This window comes from Trifolium pratense, linkage group LG7 (genome assembly GCF_020283565.1).
Source record: "Trifolium pratense cultivar HEN17-A07 linkage group LG7, ARS_RC_1.1, whole genome shotgun sequence".
In the NCBI taxonomy this organism is placed as follows: Eukaryota; Viridiplantae; Streptophyta; class Magnoliopsida; order Fabales; family Fabaceae; genus Trifolium; species Trifolium pratense.
The window spans coordinates 26231612-26253331 of NC_060065.1; the positions used below are offsets into that span (position 1 = coordinate 26231612).

Below are 21720 nucleotides of genomic sequence, written 5' to 3' on the forward strand. Positions count from 1 at the left end.
TTTATTGAAAATATAATATATTTAATCCATAATATACATTAGATTTTGAATGAATCGTAATTTTTCTCAAATATTTGGCACCGAGGAGGGAGTACTAGATAAAACTGCAGGAAGAAATCACATGAGAAAATCCCGGTCCCTAATCACTCCTACCCGTTAGTTGTGCCAACTATCATTCAGATTCCCCTCATTCTTTTCATCATGCATAAACACACACAGTAGCTATAGCACCCTTATTTTGACCCTTCCTCATTCTTCTTCTATTCTCTTCAATTCACCTAACTCACTTTTCCCCCAATTTTCATTCCTTAAAACCATTCTATTCATTTTCCAGTAACAACAACAACAGATCCAGAAAATGTCTCTTCTATCACGTTTCGCTTCATCACAATTCGGATCCAACATCCTCAAACCCACTTCAATCCTCTCATCATCTCAACGACGTCGTTCCTTTTCTTCGTCTTCCGATGAAACCCTAACAATTGAAACCTCCATCCCATTCACCTCCCACAACTGCGAACCACCGTCTCGCACGGTTGAAACCACCGCATCAGAACTCATGTCCTTCTTCCGTGACATGGTTCTCATGCGTCGTATGGAGATCGCCGCTGATTCACTTTACAAAGCCAAATTAATCCGCGGTTTCTGTCATCTCTATGATGGTCAGGAAGCTGTTGCTGTTGGTATGGAATCAGCAATTACTCGAAAAGACTGTGTAATTACTGCTTATAGAGATCATTGTACCTTTCTCTGCCGCGGTGGAACCCTAATTGAGGTTTTTTCTGAACTTATGGGTCGGAGAGATGGTTGTTCCAAAGGGAAAGGTGGTTCCATGCATTTTTATAGGAAGGAAGGAGGGTTTTATGGTGGTCATGGAATTGTTGGTGCTCAGATTCCACTTGGTGTTGGATTGGCTTTTGGTCAGAAATATTCTAAGGATCCAAATGTTACTTTTTCTTTGTATGGTGATGGTGCTGCTAATCAGGGTCAGTTGTTTGAGGCTCTTAATATTGCTGCTCTTTGGGATCTTCCTGCAATTTTAGTTTGCGAGAATAATCATTGTTAGTTCTTCTATTTTCTTTAATTAATTGATGAGTTTATATGATTAGTTTTTTTTTCTTTCTTTCTTGGATTGTGATTGTGATTTTAATTTTGGTTTGTGTAACAGATGGAATGGGAACTGCTGAGTGGAGATCTGCCAAGAGTCCTGCTTATTACAAACGTGGGGATTATGCTCCTGGATTGAAGGTTAGAGATATTAAGATATTTATAAATATTGGTTCTGTGGTATTGTTGAGCTTTTGGTAGCTATGAAGCACGGACACTGACACGGACATGGGCATTGAGATGGCAACAATAATAATAATTTAAGAAAATGACATGATTCAATGTAATTATATGTGTCGGTGTCGGATACCGACGTGTGTCTGACACTGGGACACGCCTAATCCGATAAGTGTCCGTGCTTCATAGTTTGGTAGTTGCATAACATTATGACTTTTTTTAATGTTATGTTAATCCATAGTTTTGTTATCTTCTAGGAAGAAGTTACTAGTATCTTTTTGGAATGATCGATTGTTATGTGGCTGTCGAATGCAATACAAGTGCTCTTTCTTAGTTGAAAGTATATATTTGTGACTTGATTACAATTGACGAACTAGGTGATTTAGTTATGCGCCAAACACAAAAATGTCTGTATAACTTGGGGTTGTATGCTAAGTATTGGCCTATTGGGTGTTCTAGTTACAATTATTTTTTGTACTGCAAGAGTTTTTTTCATCTATTCATGCAATGTTTTCTTCAAACTAAGTATAATGATTTAATATGATGTATTGTGTGCATGTTACAAGTTTGTGTATTGTATGCTTATATTGCTCAATATAGTTAGCTTTGGATGTAAATTCTTAACAAGGTTTTGTGGGATGGACATGGTATGCGTGGTGGTGATTTTCTTGTTCTTGTGTTGGTGCTTTTTTTGGACTGTACTTGTTTGGCTCTGTTCTTGTGAAGTTTTTTCATATTCTTGGCTAAATATGTAGAATGATGGATACTATGGGTCCGTTTGGATTTGGCTAATTATGAAAATAGCTTATGCAAATAAATAAACTTTTATGTTAATTTATAAGTTTTCGCAAACAAAAATTGTATCTTTATAAGCTGTTTTCTCATAAACTACCATGAAAAACTTATAATAATAATAAAAGCTTATTTATTTGCATAAGCTGTTTTGCATAAGCTCAAAAATAAGTCAATCCAAATGGACCCTTTATGCATGTGTGATTTGGTTGGATATATGGGATCTTTATTATCGTTGCTTGAGCAGATATTTTGTGGGTATGGTTGTGGTCCGTGGGTGTGTACATAAGCATTTCTGACTCTACATACACATGCCAATCAATTAATCAAATATATATTGTGGTATTTTCTTGAACAGCCCGTTTGAAATTTTATGAATAAATATATATACTTTGTACAGGTAGATGGCATGGATGTTCTTGCTGTAAAGCAAGCTTGCAAATTTGCAAAGGAACATGCTTTGAAGAATGGTCCCCTTGTGAGTAAATTTACTTGTTATTATGTGTATGAATATTTATTTCTAAATCTTATTATTATTATTATTATTATTATTATTATTATTATTGTTATTATTATTATTATTATTATTATTTAGCAACCGATGTTCTGGATTGATAGTTTATCTAGTAATTTTAGATCAGGATATTATCCATTCTCCTTTGGGTAATGTACATTCTTTAATCTTCTGTAGTATCTGTCTTGTCTTTCACCATAACCTGGATGTATTCTTTTGCAGACTGATTTTGATTTTTTTTTCTTCCGTGTTTTATAATTGAAGAAATAATTATTGTTTGTGTTAATTCTTGTGGTGTCTATGCACTCAATATAGACATGTTTTGTATTTCAATTATCGTGGGTTTCTTTTGGGGAGGGGTGCTGAGTGCTTGATTGAACATGGGAAGAATGTCACGTAATGGTGACTGTAGTTCTTGGAACTAAAGATATATTCTATATTCCATTGCATATAAGATGAGAATATGTTGGGTTTTCTGGATACAAACATGTATTGCTCTCTAATTGACTGAGTGATGAGGTGGGAGCTTTTCATTCAATCTGGTTTTGTCCTAGGTAGTTGAGTATAACTTGCATGAACCATAGGACCTGTCCTGACCTAAAAGCAGGACATGAGTGCAAGAAACTCAAGGACAGATGGAAAAATTGATGCGTCAGCTTATATACCTCAAATAAATCAATCATGTGCCTCTTCACTGAACAAGGACATCTTAAGCTAATAGGAAGGTGATCCTTGAACTGGTATTAGAGTCTCCTTGACCAACTTGTTTGGAGTTTGATCCCTGCAACCCCAGTTCTTCTAGATATGAAGTTTAATGTCGGCACAAGGCATGCACGTTGCGCATATTGAAGCCTTAATGAGGGAGTGTCTTTGTAATATAAAACTAAATATGAAGTCCTCATGTTGTTGTGTTTGTTAAAATCGCCAATTAGATTACGGGTTTGCAAGATTGTACGAGTTTTGGTGTCGCTACAATCTCAATATGCGACATGGTTGGATCATGTGGGATTACCAATCTTGCTCATGAAATCAGTGTGATCATGCTGTACCTTATGAAAGACCACCATATTTTTTAAAGGCCTGACACGAGGACATCATTGGTTTTGGATCCCTTATTTCACTCTTTTGAGCATGCTTTTATGTCATTTTCCCTAAGCTTCTTCCAAACATACTTCTGTACCGGTGCTTTCTGACTACCACTCATCTCTTCGTCCTTGGCCTGGCTGGACCACTATTACTGCTACTGCTCTTCTTCCGCTTGTTTCTCCCTCGCCCTAGTATGATATGCTGGTTCTTTTGGCCTAATGAATTGTTTGTCCAAGCTGTGTTGCTAAGTTGCAGGTGTCAGTTTTCCTCATTTATGTTTGTTATATGTAAATGTATCTTCAATCCATTTTTTTTTATCTCAAGTAAGATCTTACAATTAGTGTTATCTATGAAGCACAAACACTTCTATGATTACGTGTGTCACAGGTCCGACACGCGTCGGTGTCTAATACTCGTATGACACAAGCACAATATAGGTGTCAAAAAAAATTATTTTTTCCTTTTACTTCTTTGACACTCCTTGGATCGGTGTCCCAATTTTTCTTTCTTTGCTTCTATTCTCCTTAGACACATATCAAACATATCTACAAGGGTTAAAGATGTGTCAAAACAAAAATGATGATCAACAAAGGATTGAAGACATTACATTTTGATTCCAATATTTTTAGCTTTATCGATAGTAGATGGATAAATAAAGGTCAAATACTATGATATCTTGTTTTAAATTTTTCTTTAACGAAACAACTTGCTCAACTTAGATGCACATGTATATATTTTGATTCTCAATTTAGATTTATATAAATAGCGGTGTCGGTGTCGTATGTTTTTTACATTAGCATGTCCGTGTCATGTCAGGGTCCGTGCTTCATATGTTATAAGCACACAAATAATGTTTTACACCCCCTTCCAAGCCTATGGTGGATTATCATTTTTGACTACAGCATGCAAGAATTTAAACTTTCAAGAGAGTTGGTCCTTGACATGGCCCATTACCCCCTTCCAAGCCTAAGGTGGATTATCATTTTTGACTACAGCATGCAACAAATTAAGCTTTCAAGAGAGTCGGTCCTTGACATGGCTCATTAGGATTTGACATATTTTTTTACTCAATTTGACAGCCCATTAGGATTTGACATGATTTTCTTTTGGCTCAATTTGACATGGCTTGTGGCTGTTGTGCAATATTGTGATGTCTCCGATCGTATGAATTACTATTGTTTATTGGCAGTTTGCTTTCTTAAAGCAAGTGTTTTGTTTGAGGATATATTGCTTATCATTCTGTTTGATGCAGATAGACGATACCTGCCATGTTAATGGTATTTTATTTAGGCTGGTAGCAACGAACTTCTTTCTTGTTTAACCTGTAGTATAGCCACACACACACACACACACACACAATATATATATATATATATATATATATATATATATATATATATATATATATATATATATATATATATATATATATATATATATATATATATATATATATATATATATATATATATATATATATATTGTGTGTGTGTGTGTATGTGCATGCTCATTGACTATAAATTTTAAAACTTACTGAAATTTATTTGATTTTTATTAATTATCAATGGTTACTCTCTGTTAGATAATGATTGGTCTCTCTCTCTCTCTTGACTATAATTTCTAGATTCTTGAAATGGACACATACAGATATCATGGCCACTCCATGTCTGATCCTGGCAGCACATACCGTACACGTGATGAAATTAGTGGTGTTAGACAGGTATATCACTATCACCAGCATCACATATCCTTGTTGTTTAATTAAATTGAGGAATTCATTGTTTTACTTTTTTTGTGACTATTATAATTATAGGAGCGTGATCCAATTGAGAGAGTAAGAAAGCTGGTATTGGCTCATGACATTTCTACTGAAAAGGAACTAAAGGTGACAAATGATGTTCAAATTCATGCTTAATTATTGTAAAATGTGATGTATCTGTCTTTATTTTGCATAAAATTCTCTTAGGCTCGTCTTTATACTGGTTATTAAGTTTTTTGGCATTTCACTTTTAAGTTCATGAATAAATACTGTTTTCTAATTATTTAGTTTAGGTGGGTCTACGTAGGAAAAATAATGTGCAGGGAGTTAGTACCAGAGAAGTTATTGAAATGTTGACAGAGAGAGAAAGAGAGGGGCTGAACGTGTGAGTTTTCATTTATAAGGGGAGAGTAGTGTAGAGGAAGTTCATCATTAAATACTCTAGTTTTTTTTTTTTTTACGGTAAATACTCGTTAGTTATGAGCAGAGGGTTGTGCACTCTGCAGGAGCCGTGCTTTGGGCAGGAGAAATCCTGATTATCCTGTATTTCAGTTTTTCATTAAGAATACACAACCTCAAGCTTCAGTCAATTACTTCCTCTGGTGTGCTTTTCTGATTCTGCATATTTGGTTTCTATCAGATTCTCCTTGAAATATGTTTCGACCCTTCTCACCTGGTCCTCCTTTCTCAGTTCTTCTCCTTCATGATTTTTTTTATTGTTGTATCTTCATCCTCACTTCCCTCACCTGTTACTCTTTCAATTCCATATTACTTCATCTATCCTCTTCATTGGAACTTCTGACATTTCTTGAGTGGGAGCCTAATGATATCCCTATTTGATGGCTCCCTAGGATTACAATCGTTGATACCAATTTGATAAGAGGTGATTTTAACTTATAAAAGAAATGGAGACTAGCTCCTCACAAGAACACAAAGTGCAGAAAATAAAGAAAGGGGTCAGAGAAGCAGCCGTGCTTTCTCTGCCCTATGACTTCAGTCACTCCCCTTGATTACTCAAAGAATCTGATACACCACTCCAATATCCTTCAGCCACTGTCCATTCTGCTTCCCACATAGTATGGAGGATGAAAGGAATATTCAGTATGGGTGTACTATAGATGTTACAGATTGATAATAGCTTATAAAAAAGACTAAGCACTAATCATCCCTGTTTATACAAAAGACTCATTACACTCCTAGGCAAAACATCACAGAATTCCCATGGGGAAGAAAGGAGTGATGATGGTAAGGTTTGTATTATTTAAAGTAAATAAATACCGAAAAGCAGAGTGAAAAGGGGAATACTTTTAGTGTTTCAGTGGGTATATGGGTGTGCTTGGGGTTGGACCAGGGAGGAGGAAGGGCCCCTCAGAGGCGGCACTGCCTATCATTTTCCATTATCTTTTACTAACCATTAGAGTTTAATTGCTAAAACCATTGTGCAATTTCTTCTTTTAGGACATTGAGAAAGCAGCGAGAAAAGAAGTTGACGAAGCCATTGCCAAAGCAAAGGTAAAATCATATCTTAGTTGTTTATTATTTTTATTCTTCTCATATTAACTTTGGTTTCCTACATATTTGTATATGCTTTACAATCTGAGTTCTGTTTTATTTTCTTATTTCCAGGAAAGTCAAGTGCCAGACCCATCTGATCTATTTACCAATGTCTATGTTAAAGGTTTAGGAGTTGAGGTAAAAATTATTTCATCCCTAATTATTCATTCATGCACCTCACTGAAAATACCAGATATATAAATTTTGGTATAAGCAAGCAAATACATGTCATACGATATATGCCAGATTCGACGATCCTTTTTTCAAAAAAATTGGGGAAGGAGAAATTATTATTAGTTGTGGTGACACTAATGACCATTTTACAATTATCCTATATGAGATTTGAACTTTGTCCCTCGAGGTTACAAAGTCAAGCTCTTACCACTAAGCTAACACCTCATAGATTCAACAATCCCTTGCTTAGGTTTTATTTTTGTTTTTTGAAAAACCCCTTGCTTAGATTTGTGAGAATATTAATCCAGATATTTGCTTTCAACATTAAAGACTTCATAATTTGTAGAAGAATGGACAATATTTTGTTGGATTTAGTTTATATATTGTTAAAGTTTCACTAAACAAAAGGGCAGGGACCCCTGGCTGTTAAAGTTACATGATGAAGAGAAGTGGATGCAGATACATTCAAGCAAGATGGTGTATATTATTAAACTCTTATGGTTTGTGATATTTTGAATTGCAGGCATGTGGTGCTGATAGGAAAGAAGTAAAAGCTACTTTGCCATAATGGGTGATTTTATCGTTTGAATGTCTTCTTCCCTTGTTACAGACCAATCAAAATAATGAGAATAAACGGTTCTTCAGCTGCATATCGTCTCTCTGCCTATTGGTGAAGCTTTTCCTAATTTGTATATGAAATTCATTCTTGAGTAGCAATGTGGCGGCTTTAACATTTAGCATGTAATTTTGGAGGGACCCCTATTTTAATTGATTATTGATTATACATGCAACTAATGTATTGCAAATTGGAAGAGTCATTGTGCTCAATTTCTTTTGAATGTGTTCCACAATTGGTGGAAAAATGTTGCCATTACTTTTTAATGTAATCATGGAATTGTGTTTCAATTATAACCATTAAATTTGAATATGAAGAATTCATGTTTTTGGGACAATTTTCTGAAAATCTTGTGCCTGTTTGCAGATTGAATTATTGATGCAAACACCTTAAGTAACTTGTGTTATCTTAGTATAGAATTATTTCATATATTTCATTATTTTTTATAATTTTTGAAAGACAGTTTTACTCAAAAAAATAAAATAATTGAAAGAGACAGTTTAATCCTTCCGTTAAATAGAAAAAAAGAGACAAGTTTCAATTATATATTTTTTTTATAATTATTTTCACATAAATATTATATCATAATCGTACAATTAACATATATAAAGGACCAAACTTATGTACAGTTTCATATACACAGTTTTTACTGTGCTAGATACATTGAGGGAAGTTATTTTTATTTAAAAACATTTTTCTTTTTCTTTTTTAATTAAAAAATATAAATAACTACTTTTTTGTGAGAGGAACAGGAAAAACAGCATATAAAGAAATGCATATAAGTTTTGTCCTTATATAAATACTATTAAAAAAAATTAATTTATATAATAAAAAATTAACAAAATTTATATAATAAAAACAAAGTAATAAAACAATTATTGAATTTTGAATGGAATCAATTTGCAATTTTTTTAATAGATAGTGCTATATTCCTTTAATTCAAATGAAAAATTATAATTGTGATTGAGCATACAATTAAGCTTTAGAGGGCCAAGTTAAAAAAAAAAAAAACAATTAAGCTTTAGAGATTAATTAGGATTTGTTGGTGATCAAACATGTGATATTTACATATATGCATCAAATATGAGATTAATTGGACACTCGGTTGGCAATTGCCGTAAATTGCACCCACAAGAAAATTCAGTTGAGAAAACTATTAAGTGCAAGCACCAAAGCAGTATATTTTAAAACAATCGAGTGTACCTGTAATTGATTTGGAAATGCAACAGCCTGCTAGTTCTAATAATAATAATAATAATAATGATATAGATGTGAACCACAACAAGGTGAACAGCGAGTTGCTGCTACCCATATTGAGCATGAGGAAGATATTGGTCGTGTTGATGATGATGTTCATGTTATGCGTGTGATTGAATTGAAAGTAATAATGCGGCAACAAATAATGAGAGGCAAATTATAAATGAACAAACAATATATAATATTATTCATTCTTTGATTCTCTCTATTTTGCTATTGAGATTTTCAAAAGAAATCAACTTGAAACTTTATAATTATCAAAAGGGAGTTTCTTTGCTTCTAACGGGCCACAACAACCACTAAACTCCTTTATTTTATTTTTTTTTGTTTTACTAAAGGAAAATCACCATCACATTCCGTTTGAATTAGATTTAAAAAAAGTTTTTTTTTTATTTTGTATTTTTATAAATGATTTTCATGAAAATTTAATTAAAAATAGTAAAAATTATTTTAAATCCATCTTTTTATAAATTAAAAGAGTGATTTTGACATTTAACAACTTAAATATTTATGTTAGAAGTTTTAATTTAATAAAAATCAATTTTTTTATAAAAAATATCTCTCAAAAATTATTTTTGTGAAAATATATTAAAAACCTTCTTTTTTAGAAAATTTTAACAAAATGATTAAAACGACATATTAAAACATTTAAACTAATTTTACAATTAGATTTGTTAGAAATGGTTTAAACCAAACTCACATTTAATAATAACTTTTATAATTATTTTACAAATGGTTTAAACCAAAACTTAGATTTGCTAATTTGACAAAGATAACATTTTTACTTCTTATTAGTTAAAAAAACCAACTTTTTAAATTTTATTAACTTGAAAACAGTTACCTTTTGAATAGCAAGCTTCCAAGTTCCTTTAAAATCACCAAGATATTTGATATAATCAATATTGAGCGCACCATTTTTCTGTACTATAAAGAGTAAACTAACATGCATGAAGAAGAAGAAATTTCAAGCTTGAATAAGAAGGAAGTATAATGTTGAAGGGAGAATAGTTAACATGAAAAAAAATTAAAATTTTAGAGAAAAGAAGCAAATCTTTCGGTTCTGCACACTTAGGACTAATCTTTCTATGATCAGTATTGGGAGTAATCATTAAATGATTCAAAAAAATGTATTCTTAATATTATGTTTATTTAAACAACATTATGTTTAAACAACATTTTCGTATGAAAAAGGAACAAAAATACAACATATATTATATATACACATTTTGTTTTCTTAATATTATTTGTATGCATTGGAGTGTTTGTGACTGGAGTAAATGTGATGTCAAATTTTTGTCCCTAAATTTGATGTTGAAATAGCATCCCTCTTATTTATATGAAAATGTTGTTCTAACATAATTTTTTAATAGAAATACAACAAATACCCCCTTGTGTGGTTCCTGGGGAATCCTAACAACATTTCCACTTCGTCGGGCTCTAAGGGGCAACTTTATTCTTTGCCCACCCATACCAAATTCCACTTTCGACACTAATCCAAAACAAACTTCTTAACAACCTCAGTTGGTTCTTCCAAGTGTTCGCAACTTTTTACTACTTTCCTAATCCTATTTGTGAGACTTGCACTGTCGTGTACTGTTTGCAGACAATTTAGCTTAGTTCTAGGGTCCCAAGACACCACCACCTCCTCAGTAAGTAGAATGCTCGTATGCGGCAGAAGGGGAGATTATGAATGTATTCCCGTTTCCTAGCCGCAACACAAAAACACTTCTAGTCCACATACTCCGGCTCCACATCATATAAGAATATAGAAATGATCTGTCAAACACCTTTTGGTGCTAACTCCACATTCTCATAGTAGAAGTATGGCGGACCGACAATATTTTTAGGCAATCTCCTATGTGTAACTATAGAGCTTGGATCGGTGGGAATCCCAAACCCCATCATCGGATTAGGCAAATTAAGTGCCCGAGCCTCATAATCCTTTTCACATAATGCTCTCTTCTCAATCACATTTGGTCTCTTATTTTCCAACACTTCATATTCATAAAGACTCAACTTTTTTAATTTTGAATGTCCGTTGGTTTGTGGCTTGTCTTCAGGAGGCAGAAGGACATCTTCTACTTTCACCAGTTGAGCAACACCGATGAAATCGACCAGGTCATCAGGTGAGGCGTATGGACCTAATCTTTCAATGTTTAACAATTTTTCACTTATTCATTTTAAAGTTTGAAATTTTGTGGTTAGTGTGGTTACTACATAACTTGACAATACAAAATAAAATTAAAGCCTTCACGTTCAAATATGACATAAGAATTCTTGTTTCTTCAAAAGTTAAGAAATTAAACAATTGAAATTTGAGCGGCCAAAATTGCAAAAGAAGAGACCAAAGAAAATGCAAGGGTGTGTTTGTTTCAAGGTTTGTAATGTTATTCCTGGGAATATGAGATCTGGAATGTAATATTACTATGTTTGTTTCAAGTTTTGAAAATTTGTTCCCAGGAATTTTTTAATCCCAGGAATGTTAATTACACATAACTTCTACACTTGTTATTCCCATGCTAATAGGGTGGGAATATAACATTCCCATGGGAATAAAACTCAACTTCCTATAACTTCTCATAACTTCCCACTACCACTCACATTTATTTGCATTTTTATTTTTTTAATTTTTTATTTTATATAAATTTTAAAAACATTCCCAGGAAATCTAAATTTTAACCAAACACATGAGTATGAATGTTATTCCTGGAAATAATATTCCTAGGAATATCATTCCAAGGAATGCAATTTCATACCTTGAAACAAACACACCCCAAAAGAAAATAAATTTGAGCAGCCAAAATTAAACGATTGAAATTTGGATGGCCAAAATTGAGCAATGGTAAAATTTAGAGGGTTACACCAAGCAATTGAAACTTAAAGAGTCAAAACAAAACAATTATGAAACTTGATTTGTCAAATCTACATCTAGCATACAACAACTCACAGTCATGAAACATACATGATACGTTCGACGGATACTTTCAAATAATTCATTTATAAGACACAACAACTAATCATTCATCAATTACACAATTTATAGTTGACTCGACATAAATGCATGAATGCCACATAGTCACTTACCAAGAGGAATGCATGAGTGCATGGATACACAAAGGCAACTCACCAATCACACAACACATCATTTATTGCAGTTATATATGCAATATGTTCCTAACTCGACTTTATATGCATGTGGTGCCAAGTTTTTGGATGTCATAGTTATGTTACCGACAATCCCTCGTCATCATTACGCTAAAGACACACATCATCGTCATTATGCCAAAGAGATGAACATCATTATGAATGTATGTGTGAACACGTGACAAACAAACAACACACAACATACATATCACTCACACAACACATCATCATCAAAATTGGACATCAACGTTATATTATAGAACAATCCCTCATCGTCACTATGCATAAGCACGAAACATTGTCATTGTGCATAAGCACAAAACATAATCATAAATCATAAACATATTTCATTGTCTTAAGATGATAAGATATTTCATTTTTATCTAGAAAGCATATTTGATAAGTAAGTGAACAAAGAAAAGAAGGAAAAATAAAATAAAATTCTAGTACGTACAAAAATAAGTCTTTCAAAATTTTTTGAAATCATAATCCACCCCTAATTAAAAGGAATTTTTTATAGAGATTAAATATAAAATTTAATTTAGTATATTTAGAGGATTTAACCCAAATTTTGAATAGTTAAATGAAAAAGGCCAATTATTTTTCTCTTCTCTAACATCTTAGTACACAACATTAAAAAGTAAAAACGCAGTAGGGAGGATAAAGTTAGAAATTCCTAAGGCTAAAATTGATTTTGGCGGCAAAAGCTACATATAAATTGAACTTCATTCGAATTCTAAATCGGAATCGAATTCCACAGTTATTCAATATTTTCCGTTTCGAAATATTCATGGATGCAATCAGTGAAAGTGAAACCGTTCTCAAGCAGAGCCTCTATTGTCGCAATTTCACTTTTCATTAAATTAATCTTTCAACTGATTTTATTGATTTTTTTAAAATTTGCAGAATCTCCTGCTGAGTTCTTCGCAGAGAACAAGAATTTCGCAGGATTTGACAATGTAAGAATAGTTATATAGTTTGATTTAGCATAACTACATTTTTGCTATATTTTTTTTATATGTTTAATTTTATTTTTTTTGAAATCTCTATATACCACTGTTCGAAAATTAGTGGAGAATGCACTTGACTCGGCTGAACCAATATCAGAGCTTCCGGTGGTTGAAATAACTATGTAAGCTAGTGTGAAATGAGTGCGCGGTTAATTGATTTTTTTTTTTCTTCAGTGTATTGAGTTGATTGGTCTTACGGAGCATGAACGTGTTGATGCAACACTTTATGATGATTTTGAAATTGAAAAGACTCATGAGGTGTGTTTAATTTTATTTTGTAGCATTGATTGTTGCAATGAGATATATTAGTATGGATCAAACTGTATGGTTGGGTTGTATTTTGTATAGATTGTTAATTTGGCTATGGGAACAAATTTGAGCATACATTTGAAATTGTATTGGATTTTCATTTCTCGTGTCCCAAGGCAATGCCAATTGCAGTTCCATCAGAGCTACAAAGTGTAGCTTAAGTTTGCACCGACACTTTAGATATGAAAAACCGATACACATAGTTACATTCAATCACTCTTATGTTCTTAAGATATTATTGATGTCTACGTGTTAGTGTCAGTGCTTCATATGTATCCATGAAGTTTTCACCGCAAAAACAAACATACTGTAAAATTATGATATTGGTTTATATCATGCATACAACTTTGTGAAATTGAGTAGGCTCTCTTTATACGATTTCGTCTGTCTCATGTTATATCTGATTGCACAGAAACCATTAGCAAAAGAAACCCTTGCTCAAGAACTACAAGCAAAGAATGCTTCCCTTGGAAAGCAAGTGAAAGATACTCCGGCTTCAAAGGGTATCAAGGGTCTAGGCGAGGATTCATTTTACAGAGTTACATGCAAGGTACACATTGTTTTTTCCTTACGCCTTTGTTTGTGCTGCTGTATTGATACACATCGGTCTTTGTCTTACTTGTTTTTATCCAATCTGTAAAACCATTTCATTTGATTTTGGAACCCAATTTGAACGTACTTTATCTTTTTCTTGTTTATCCATCCCATTCCTGTACATTTAATGTAACATGCTTGATACTAATTGCAGGATAATGGAAAAGGAATGCCACACGATGACATCCCAAATATGTTTGGTCGAGGTCAGTTGATAACCTGCTACCCGAGTTGTCTGTGAACCAACATTTATGTAGTTATTTTGTTTTTGTTAGTACTAGTAACCCCACTGACTGTAAGCTTATATATTCTTGTAGTTCTCTCTGGGACAAAGTATGGCATGAAGCAAACTCGGGGAAAGTTTGGTCTTGGTGCGAAGATGGTATTGGCAACATGCACTAGTTTTTTTTTTTTTTGACTCAAAATAACGATATTCATTCATTCCAATAATTGATAAAGTACATCACATGCAATTACAAATTCAACATCGCTACAAACAAAAAGGATGAATCTGCAAACAATCTCACAGCATCCATGTTAATAGCATACAACGGCAATTGCAATATGCCTACAAATAATATAATAAAACAAAAGTCACCAGAATGTTCATGCTTCTGGATCTGCAACGATGATGCCCAAATCATTGATCGAATCTGCAATTGATTGAGATCTACCTTTCAATATGAACCAAACGAACACCGCAACAAGACGAGCAAAACAAACGCCGTAACAATGACGACGACCAACAAAGCGTCGCACCCAGACGACGAAATCACACAAGAAAAACGAAACTAAATAACTTAATCTATGTGAAATCACTTATTTAAATAAAAAGAAAATGAAAAAACAATTTAGAGGGGTGATTTTGGGTCAAAAATTGACCCAAAAACCACCCCTCCTTGGTGGAAGATGATGAAGAAAAACAAAATAGGTTTAAGAGAGAGAGGGGGAGCGGCGGCCGTTATTATTACAACATGCACTAGTTAATTTATTTTTTTCTCTGATTTTTTGTTTCACCGACTCTGATGTTTAACTTCTAACTGTTGCCAACTTTTAACTTGAGTGTGAGTTAAATACTGGTTTCAGTTGGCTTTATTGATCTGTATTTTTCATGCATGCAGGTACTAATATGGTCCAAAGTGAGTACTGGCCTTCCTATTGAAAATTGAAATCTATTCATCAATGAAAGAGCAAAATTATATACATTTTGCAGGCTGGATATTGACATTCATAAGTATGTTTTTAAATATAATTATAATTGAATTGATATCCAAACTCCCAACTCCAAATAAACAATGCTTCAATTATCAGGAACATTTCCCATGTACTTTCACATAAAAAACGGAAGACCAATCATCATTGGCATGGAGCTGAAATTCAAGTTGTGATAGGGGGCAACTGGACAACTTACCGTGTATGTAATTTTATTAAACCTGCTGCAAACTCCAGATATATTTAAAGCAGTTCAATTTTCAAAAATACAATGTTTTCTTTAAACTAAACATGTTTCGTTAATATAAGCTCATTTGCTTGCCTTGCAGTAAAAAATATTCCATTACATGCAACAAATGTCTATTGTTACCCCTTATGCACAATTTCTGTTTAAATTTCGGTCAGATGCACCTTAGTATGTAAATGTATCTATTCAGCTTCTGCTTCTCCTTTCAAGAACTACTATGCACAATCATCTAACACCATCTGTTTTCTTTTGCAGCAAGAACGTCGCTGTATAAACCGAAAAAGAAAAAAAAAAAAAGAACGTCACTGTAAGGTTTTCTCGCAGAACTGATGTAATGCACCCATTCCTTTGGAGACAAAACATCACCCATCATCATCTGTTGATTTGCTGCTAATTAAACGACTTATTGCTGAAACTTCGAAGCAGAACCTTCTGGAGTTTCTTCGGCATGAATTTGTAAATATCAGTAAACCCCAAGCTAAAAGATTGATAGGTAAGAAAAATATTAATTTTATTAATAATTTATTGGAGATTCCGTGTTTTGTGTTGAGAGCGTATTATGCATTTCTTGTAAAGGAACATTTCTCATGGTATATATGTGCTCCAGTTGACTGTTTGGGTGCAGTCATGCTTCGAATAAATTTAATGAAACTGGTATTTTGTTTGTTTAGAGGAAAGATAATAAATAAAGTTTCTCCACCTGATAATAGTAAAGTTTCCTTGATGTTAAAGCAATGTTAATGTGAGATATTTTAGTGGAGAGAGAAGACATGGCTCACTTTCATTGTTGATATTGGAAAATGGGAACGGTTAAGATCCCTCTTTATTTTATATTCACTTTTGTTTTAATGAATGAGTAATTAACTAGGTTGGCTGCTTGTTGTATGTACATGCTTTTGTCCCTGCGGTGCTCATAAAGAGATACTTTGAATTACTGCTGAGTGCTGAGATTTTAGTAAATTAGTAACAGTTCATTTGGCCTGAAATTAGAGGAAGTTTATACTCGCATTATTCTAAGATCCTAATTTGTTATCTACTACACTCTTTACTTTTTATTTTTTAGGAGAAATGGGTCCAAATTTTCGTTCAGAAATGGCTGTGAAATCTCTAACTTCAAAGCAATTAGTACGAATTTGTCAGTTGTTTTGTCAAGTCAAATTTGATGATCCTAGTGGCCATGTAAGTGATGAAGTAAAATGATCCGCTTTTCTATACATTCATCACACATTGTTCCATAATTAACATTTTCATTATGTTACTCATGTCATTGCTTAATGTGCTTACTATTATTTATTAGTATCTTAGCCCTGTTGGCGAATACAATCATTGACTAGGAATTATAGAAGAGCTTCACCCAGACATGCGTTGCAACATACTCAGCTCAGGCAGGTTGTGATTTAATATCAATGTATTGCTAGATCTTTACTGTTACCTTAAATTATTGCTTCTTGTAACTTATCTGTGTCTTGGTTAACCATTCTTTTTAATCGTTCTTGATGTGGACTATCACGGGCATTTAGCTTACTTTGTAGTATAATTCTATATGATCTTTCTGACTGTGTATTGAAAGTTCTGAGGCGTTTATAGGGATCATGCCACTATGCTAGTAGCCAATTAAAGATTTCTTAATGTTAGCTATGTGCTAGACTTGGCATTTCTTGGAAAAGATAATTCAGTATTGACGCAGTACGGAAGCGTGAAGGAAAAGCAAGCGCTAATCCTATAATAAAACACAGGTTCACAAGCGACAAACCTGTTAGATAAGGCTCTGGAATCCACCAGATTTCCGGAATCCACCAGAAAGAGTAACTAATCTAGAATCCACTAGACTTCCGGAATCCACCAGAAGGAGTAATTTGGAATCCACCAAATTTGAGAAAAATCTCTGAATTTTATTAAATCAAAAGGTTGCCTTCCAAGGCTACAATAACTTAGTTTAAATAGTAGTGAAAAATAAAAATAACAAATCTTCTAAAAGATTGTAAAAATAAAAATATCAAACCTAGCTAAATAAAAATAATAAATCTTGCTAAAATATAAAAATAATAAATCTAGCTAAAATATAAAATTAAATCTTCACTAAATCTTTCTAAAATATAGTAAAATTAAATCTTCACTATTTTTCAAGTGAACCTTTCTTGCGCGTCACTTGATCTTCAATCTGGCGCGGCCAACCTTCCTACATCAGTCTCCTCTACCTCAAAAGAACTCGACCCCGAGTTCTCATCTTGATAAAGGACCTCATCGACATGGTATTCATATATATATATATATATATATTTGCTACATTGAAAACTTTAACACTTCTACATTTTTCAGCAACTGCTTTATTCTTCTGCCCAATATCTTCTAACTTAGCCTTGATAGCTTTTTTAACATCCTTATTAAGCTCCTCTTCACTTTGCGTCATCAACAAGAAGCTAGACTTCTTTTCCCTTTGGTTCTTTTCAAAGTGTAAAACAGGAGTCATAGCAATCTTATGTGTGCCCCATGTAAACATCATCACATTATCTCGTCCTCGATAAGTGATATCATTATCAAACTGCCAAGGTCTACCAAGCAAAACATGACAACCATTCATATCAAGAACATCACAAAGTACCTTTTCTCTGTAATGCTTTCCGATGGAGATAGGAACTTTGCAAGCTAGTGTAACTCGAACTTGGGAACCCTTGCTTACCCAACCGAGGGTGTATGGCTTCTGATGAGGTTCAGTGGATAACTTCAAATAGTCTACTAGTTTTTGCGACACTAGATTTTCCATACTGCCAGTATCCACAATCAGATTACACACTTTGTTCTTGATAGAACAATGTGTTTTAAATAAATTTATGCGCTGCCCTTCATCTCTGGATGCTAGTAAAGTTCTTTGCAACACAAAACTTACCTTCTCATCAGATTCTTCTTCAGCAAATTCAGCTTCTGGGTATTCATATTTGTCAGCAAGATGCTCATCATCATCATCATCCTTTTCATCCACTACTCCAGCAACCCTCCTTGATGGACACACATTGGACCTGTGACCCTTCCCACCGCAACGGTAACAAGTATCATCGGTAGGCTTCACATAAGGGTTGTGTTGTTTTTGGACGAGGGTCTTGCCTTGCGGTGCATTGCCAGAATTGCATGCTTTGTTAACAGGGTTTGAATCTTTGGTTGTTGCACTTTTCTCTTTGTCATCAGCATTATTCTCTGGAGAATACCTTTTGAAATTTGAGGAATTTAAGGGGGATTTCTCTAATAATTCAGCCTTCAAAGCTAAGTTGGACGCTTCAGCAACGGTCCAAACAGTCTGTAATCCCATCTTCTCTTGCAACGAACTTTTCAAACCACTAATATAACGAGTCACTTTCTGATTCTCGGACTCACCTAATTCATTACGTTCAGAAAAACGTAAGAATTCAGCCGTGTACTCGATCACTGATCGCTTGCCCTGAACGCATTCAATATACATCTTATACAAAATTTGTTCATAATCTTCAGGTAAAAATCTTTCAAGCATCAACCGTTTCATCTTTCTCCAAGTTAGAATAGGGCGTTTCTTTCGCCTCTTCCTCTGAACAACAAGTCTATCCCACCAAACAGCCGCGGTACTTTTCAGCCTGATCGCCACCATCTTAACCTGCTTATTTTCCGGGACGTCCATGACGTCAAAAAACCTGTCAACATCGATCTGCCAGTCCATAAATTCTTCCACCCCCATTGTTCCGTGAAATAAGGGAATATCAGCCTTCACGTGGTAATCATGGTGATTCCCACATTCACCTCCCTCTTCGGACACAACTTCCTCATCCTCGGAACTCGAGTCATCGGTAGTTGGGTTGTTGTGATTGTTGTTGTTGGGGTTGCTGTTAGCGACGTCGTCCCCCTTAGTCGTCAATGTTGTCAACTTATCTGACAAAGCTTTGACCATTGTAGCTAAATCGTCAAAGTCTGCACTCGTCACCGGTTGATCTCTCATGGCTGATCAATTCACGAAAGAACAGGGGAAACCTGCTCTGATGCCAACTGACGCAGTACAGAAGCGTGAAGGAAAAACAAGCGCTAATCCTATAATAAAACACAGGTTCGCAAGCGACAAACCTGTTAGATAAGGCTCTGGAATCCACCAGATTTCTGGAATCCACCAGAAAGAGTAACTAATCTAGAATCCACTAGACTTCCGGAATCCACTAGAAGGAGTAATTTGGAATCCACCAAATTTGAGAAAAATCTCTGAATTTTATTAAATCAAAAGGTTGTCTTCCAAAAATAACAAATCTTAGTTTAAATAGTAGTGAAAAATAAAAATAACAAATCTTCTAAAAGATTGTAATGTAAAAATAAAAATAACAAACCTAGCTAAATAAAAATAATAAATCTTGCTAAAATATAAAAATAATAAATCTAGCTAAAATATAAAATTAAATCTTCACTAAATCTTTCTAAAATATAGTAAAATTAAATCTTCACTATTTTCCAAGTGAACATTTCTTGCGCGTCACTTGATCTTCAATCTAGCGCGGCCAACCTTCCTGCATCAAGTATGCTTAAAAGTTACTGTATTTTCCTGTGACTACTGCACAGTGCTCAGGTTTTGAAGGCCACACGTTCATTGTGGAAGCAGGAGTCAGTATAGGTGGAAAAGATGTCAAGCAAATTAAGTTTCACTTCCAGCAATATTTATGTTAGATAGCAATTTAGTTTCTTTTTTTAAGCAAAAAGCTTGGAGTGCAAAAGCATCATTATGTATGTTGACGCCCCCAACAAATGTTGGCACCCCATTAACACAACAATCTACTGCACCCCAAAATTATTATTAATATAAAACCAAAATAGAAAATACAAAAGCATCATTATGTATGTTGACGCCCCCAACAAATGTTGGCACCCCATTAACACAACAATCTACTGCACGCCAAAATTATTATTAATATAAAACCAAAATAGAAAATACAAAACATGGGGGACATGAACCAAATCCATGAAAATCAAGTAAAATGAAAATTAGGAAGGTTCCTATCCTATCCTATCCTATCCTATTTCCTATTATACTAAAGGTTGGTGGAGTTTGGAACCAACTTTGTAAACCCTAATGAAACCCTAATCGATTTGCCCAATTGGTGATCTGAAGGTGTGAAAACACAAGAAAGGGGGGTTGAATTGTGTTTTAGCCAAGTTAAAACTTTTTCAAAGTTCTTAACTTAACTACAACAACAGCGGATAAGTAACACAAATATAACGAGATAAGAGAGAGAGAAATCACACAAGCAATTTATACTGGTTCCTCTCACAAAACGAGAGTAGTCCAGTCCCCTTGCACTTCCAAGGGATTTCACTATAATCACACAAGATTACAAATGCTCAAGCACACAAGCAAGAGACTTCACAACAATGCTCAAGCACACAAGCTTAAGACTTCTCACTTAAGCACACAAGCTTAAGACTTCTCAAATAACAGAGATAATAAAGTAGTTGAAAGAATACAACTGCTCTTGCGAGAACCTTAAAAATCAAATACAATGAGTACAAGGTATTTGGACTAAGAGTTAACAACACTAGTTCAGAGGTTCAGAGCTTGTATTCACAAATCAGAGATTGTTCGAGCGCGTGTAAGATTGTTAATTACTTTGCAACTTGATTCTTCTAGTATATATAGGACTAAGAAAGAGTCGTTGCAAAGATGACCGTTGATGAAGATATCCTTTGTCTTCAAGCAACTTGTCTGATGCAGTTTGGTCGTTTCCAAAATAGAGTAAGAGTTTCAGACACTTTGACCATGTGCAGAGAAGATTTTCCTTATTCAGCTAATAAGTCTGATATCCCACGTTCTCAAGAGTGGACAGACAAAAAGAGATTAGCTGTTCTGATCAAGGTTGAAGGGTCCTTTTCTTCATTGGTAGGAGAGTTGACCTTCAAATTCGAATCTTCACTCCATTCAAGATATACCTCAAAGTTGATTCACTTCAGACTTTAGTAAGTTCTGATGTCTTCATCCTCTGATGTAAGTAACTTCTGAAGATTCTTATCTTCTGAGTTCTTGCGAACTTCTGAGGACTTGTCTTCTGAGCTTTCTTCAGAGCTTGTCTGAAGCTAAGTTCTGCACACTTAAAATAAATTTTTAGTCCTTCCAATTGTATATTAATACTTTGTTATCATCAAAACCTTAATAGATTTAGGGGCAAACAT

At 34.0% G+C, this 21720-nt stretch overlaps 1 protein-coding gene and 1 pseudogene across 1 annotated transcript; both read left to right on the forward strand.

Annotated features, from left to right (window-relative positions):
- Positions 1-93: 93 nt before the first annotated feature.
- Positions 94-8116, forward strand: LOC123895339 (pyruvate dehydrogenase E1 component subunit alpha, mitochondrial-like). The gene is made up of 8 exons (XM_045945613.1): positions 94-1061; positions 1169-1248; positions 2477-2554; positions 5301-5396; positions 5490-5561; positions 6894-6947; positions 7062-7127; positions 7687-8116. Exons 1-8 carry the CDS (start codon positions 359-361, stop codon positions 7729-7731), a joined length of 1194 nt encoding a protein of 397 aa, XP_045801569.1. The 5' UTR covers positions 94-358; the 3' UTR covers positions 7732-8116.
- A 4854-nt stretch (positions 8117-12970) lies between these two features.
- The window catches only part of LOC123896143, a 43348-nt pseudogene continuing 34598 nt past the window's right edge, over positions 12971-21720 (forward strand).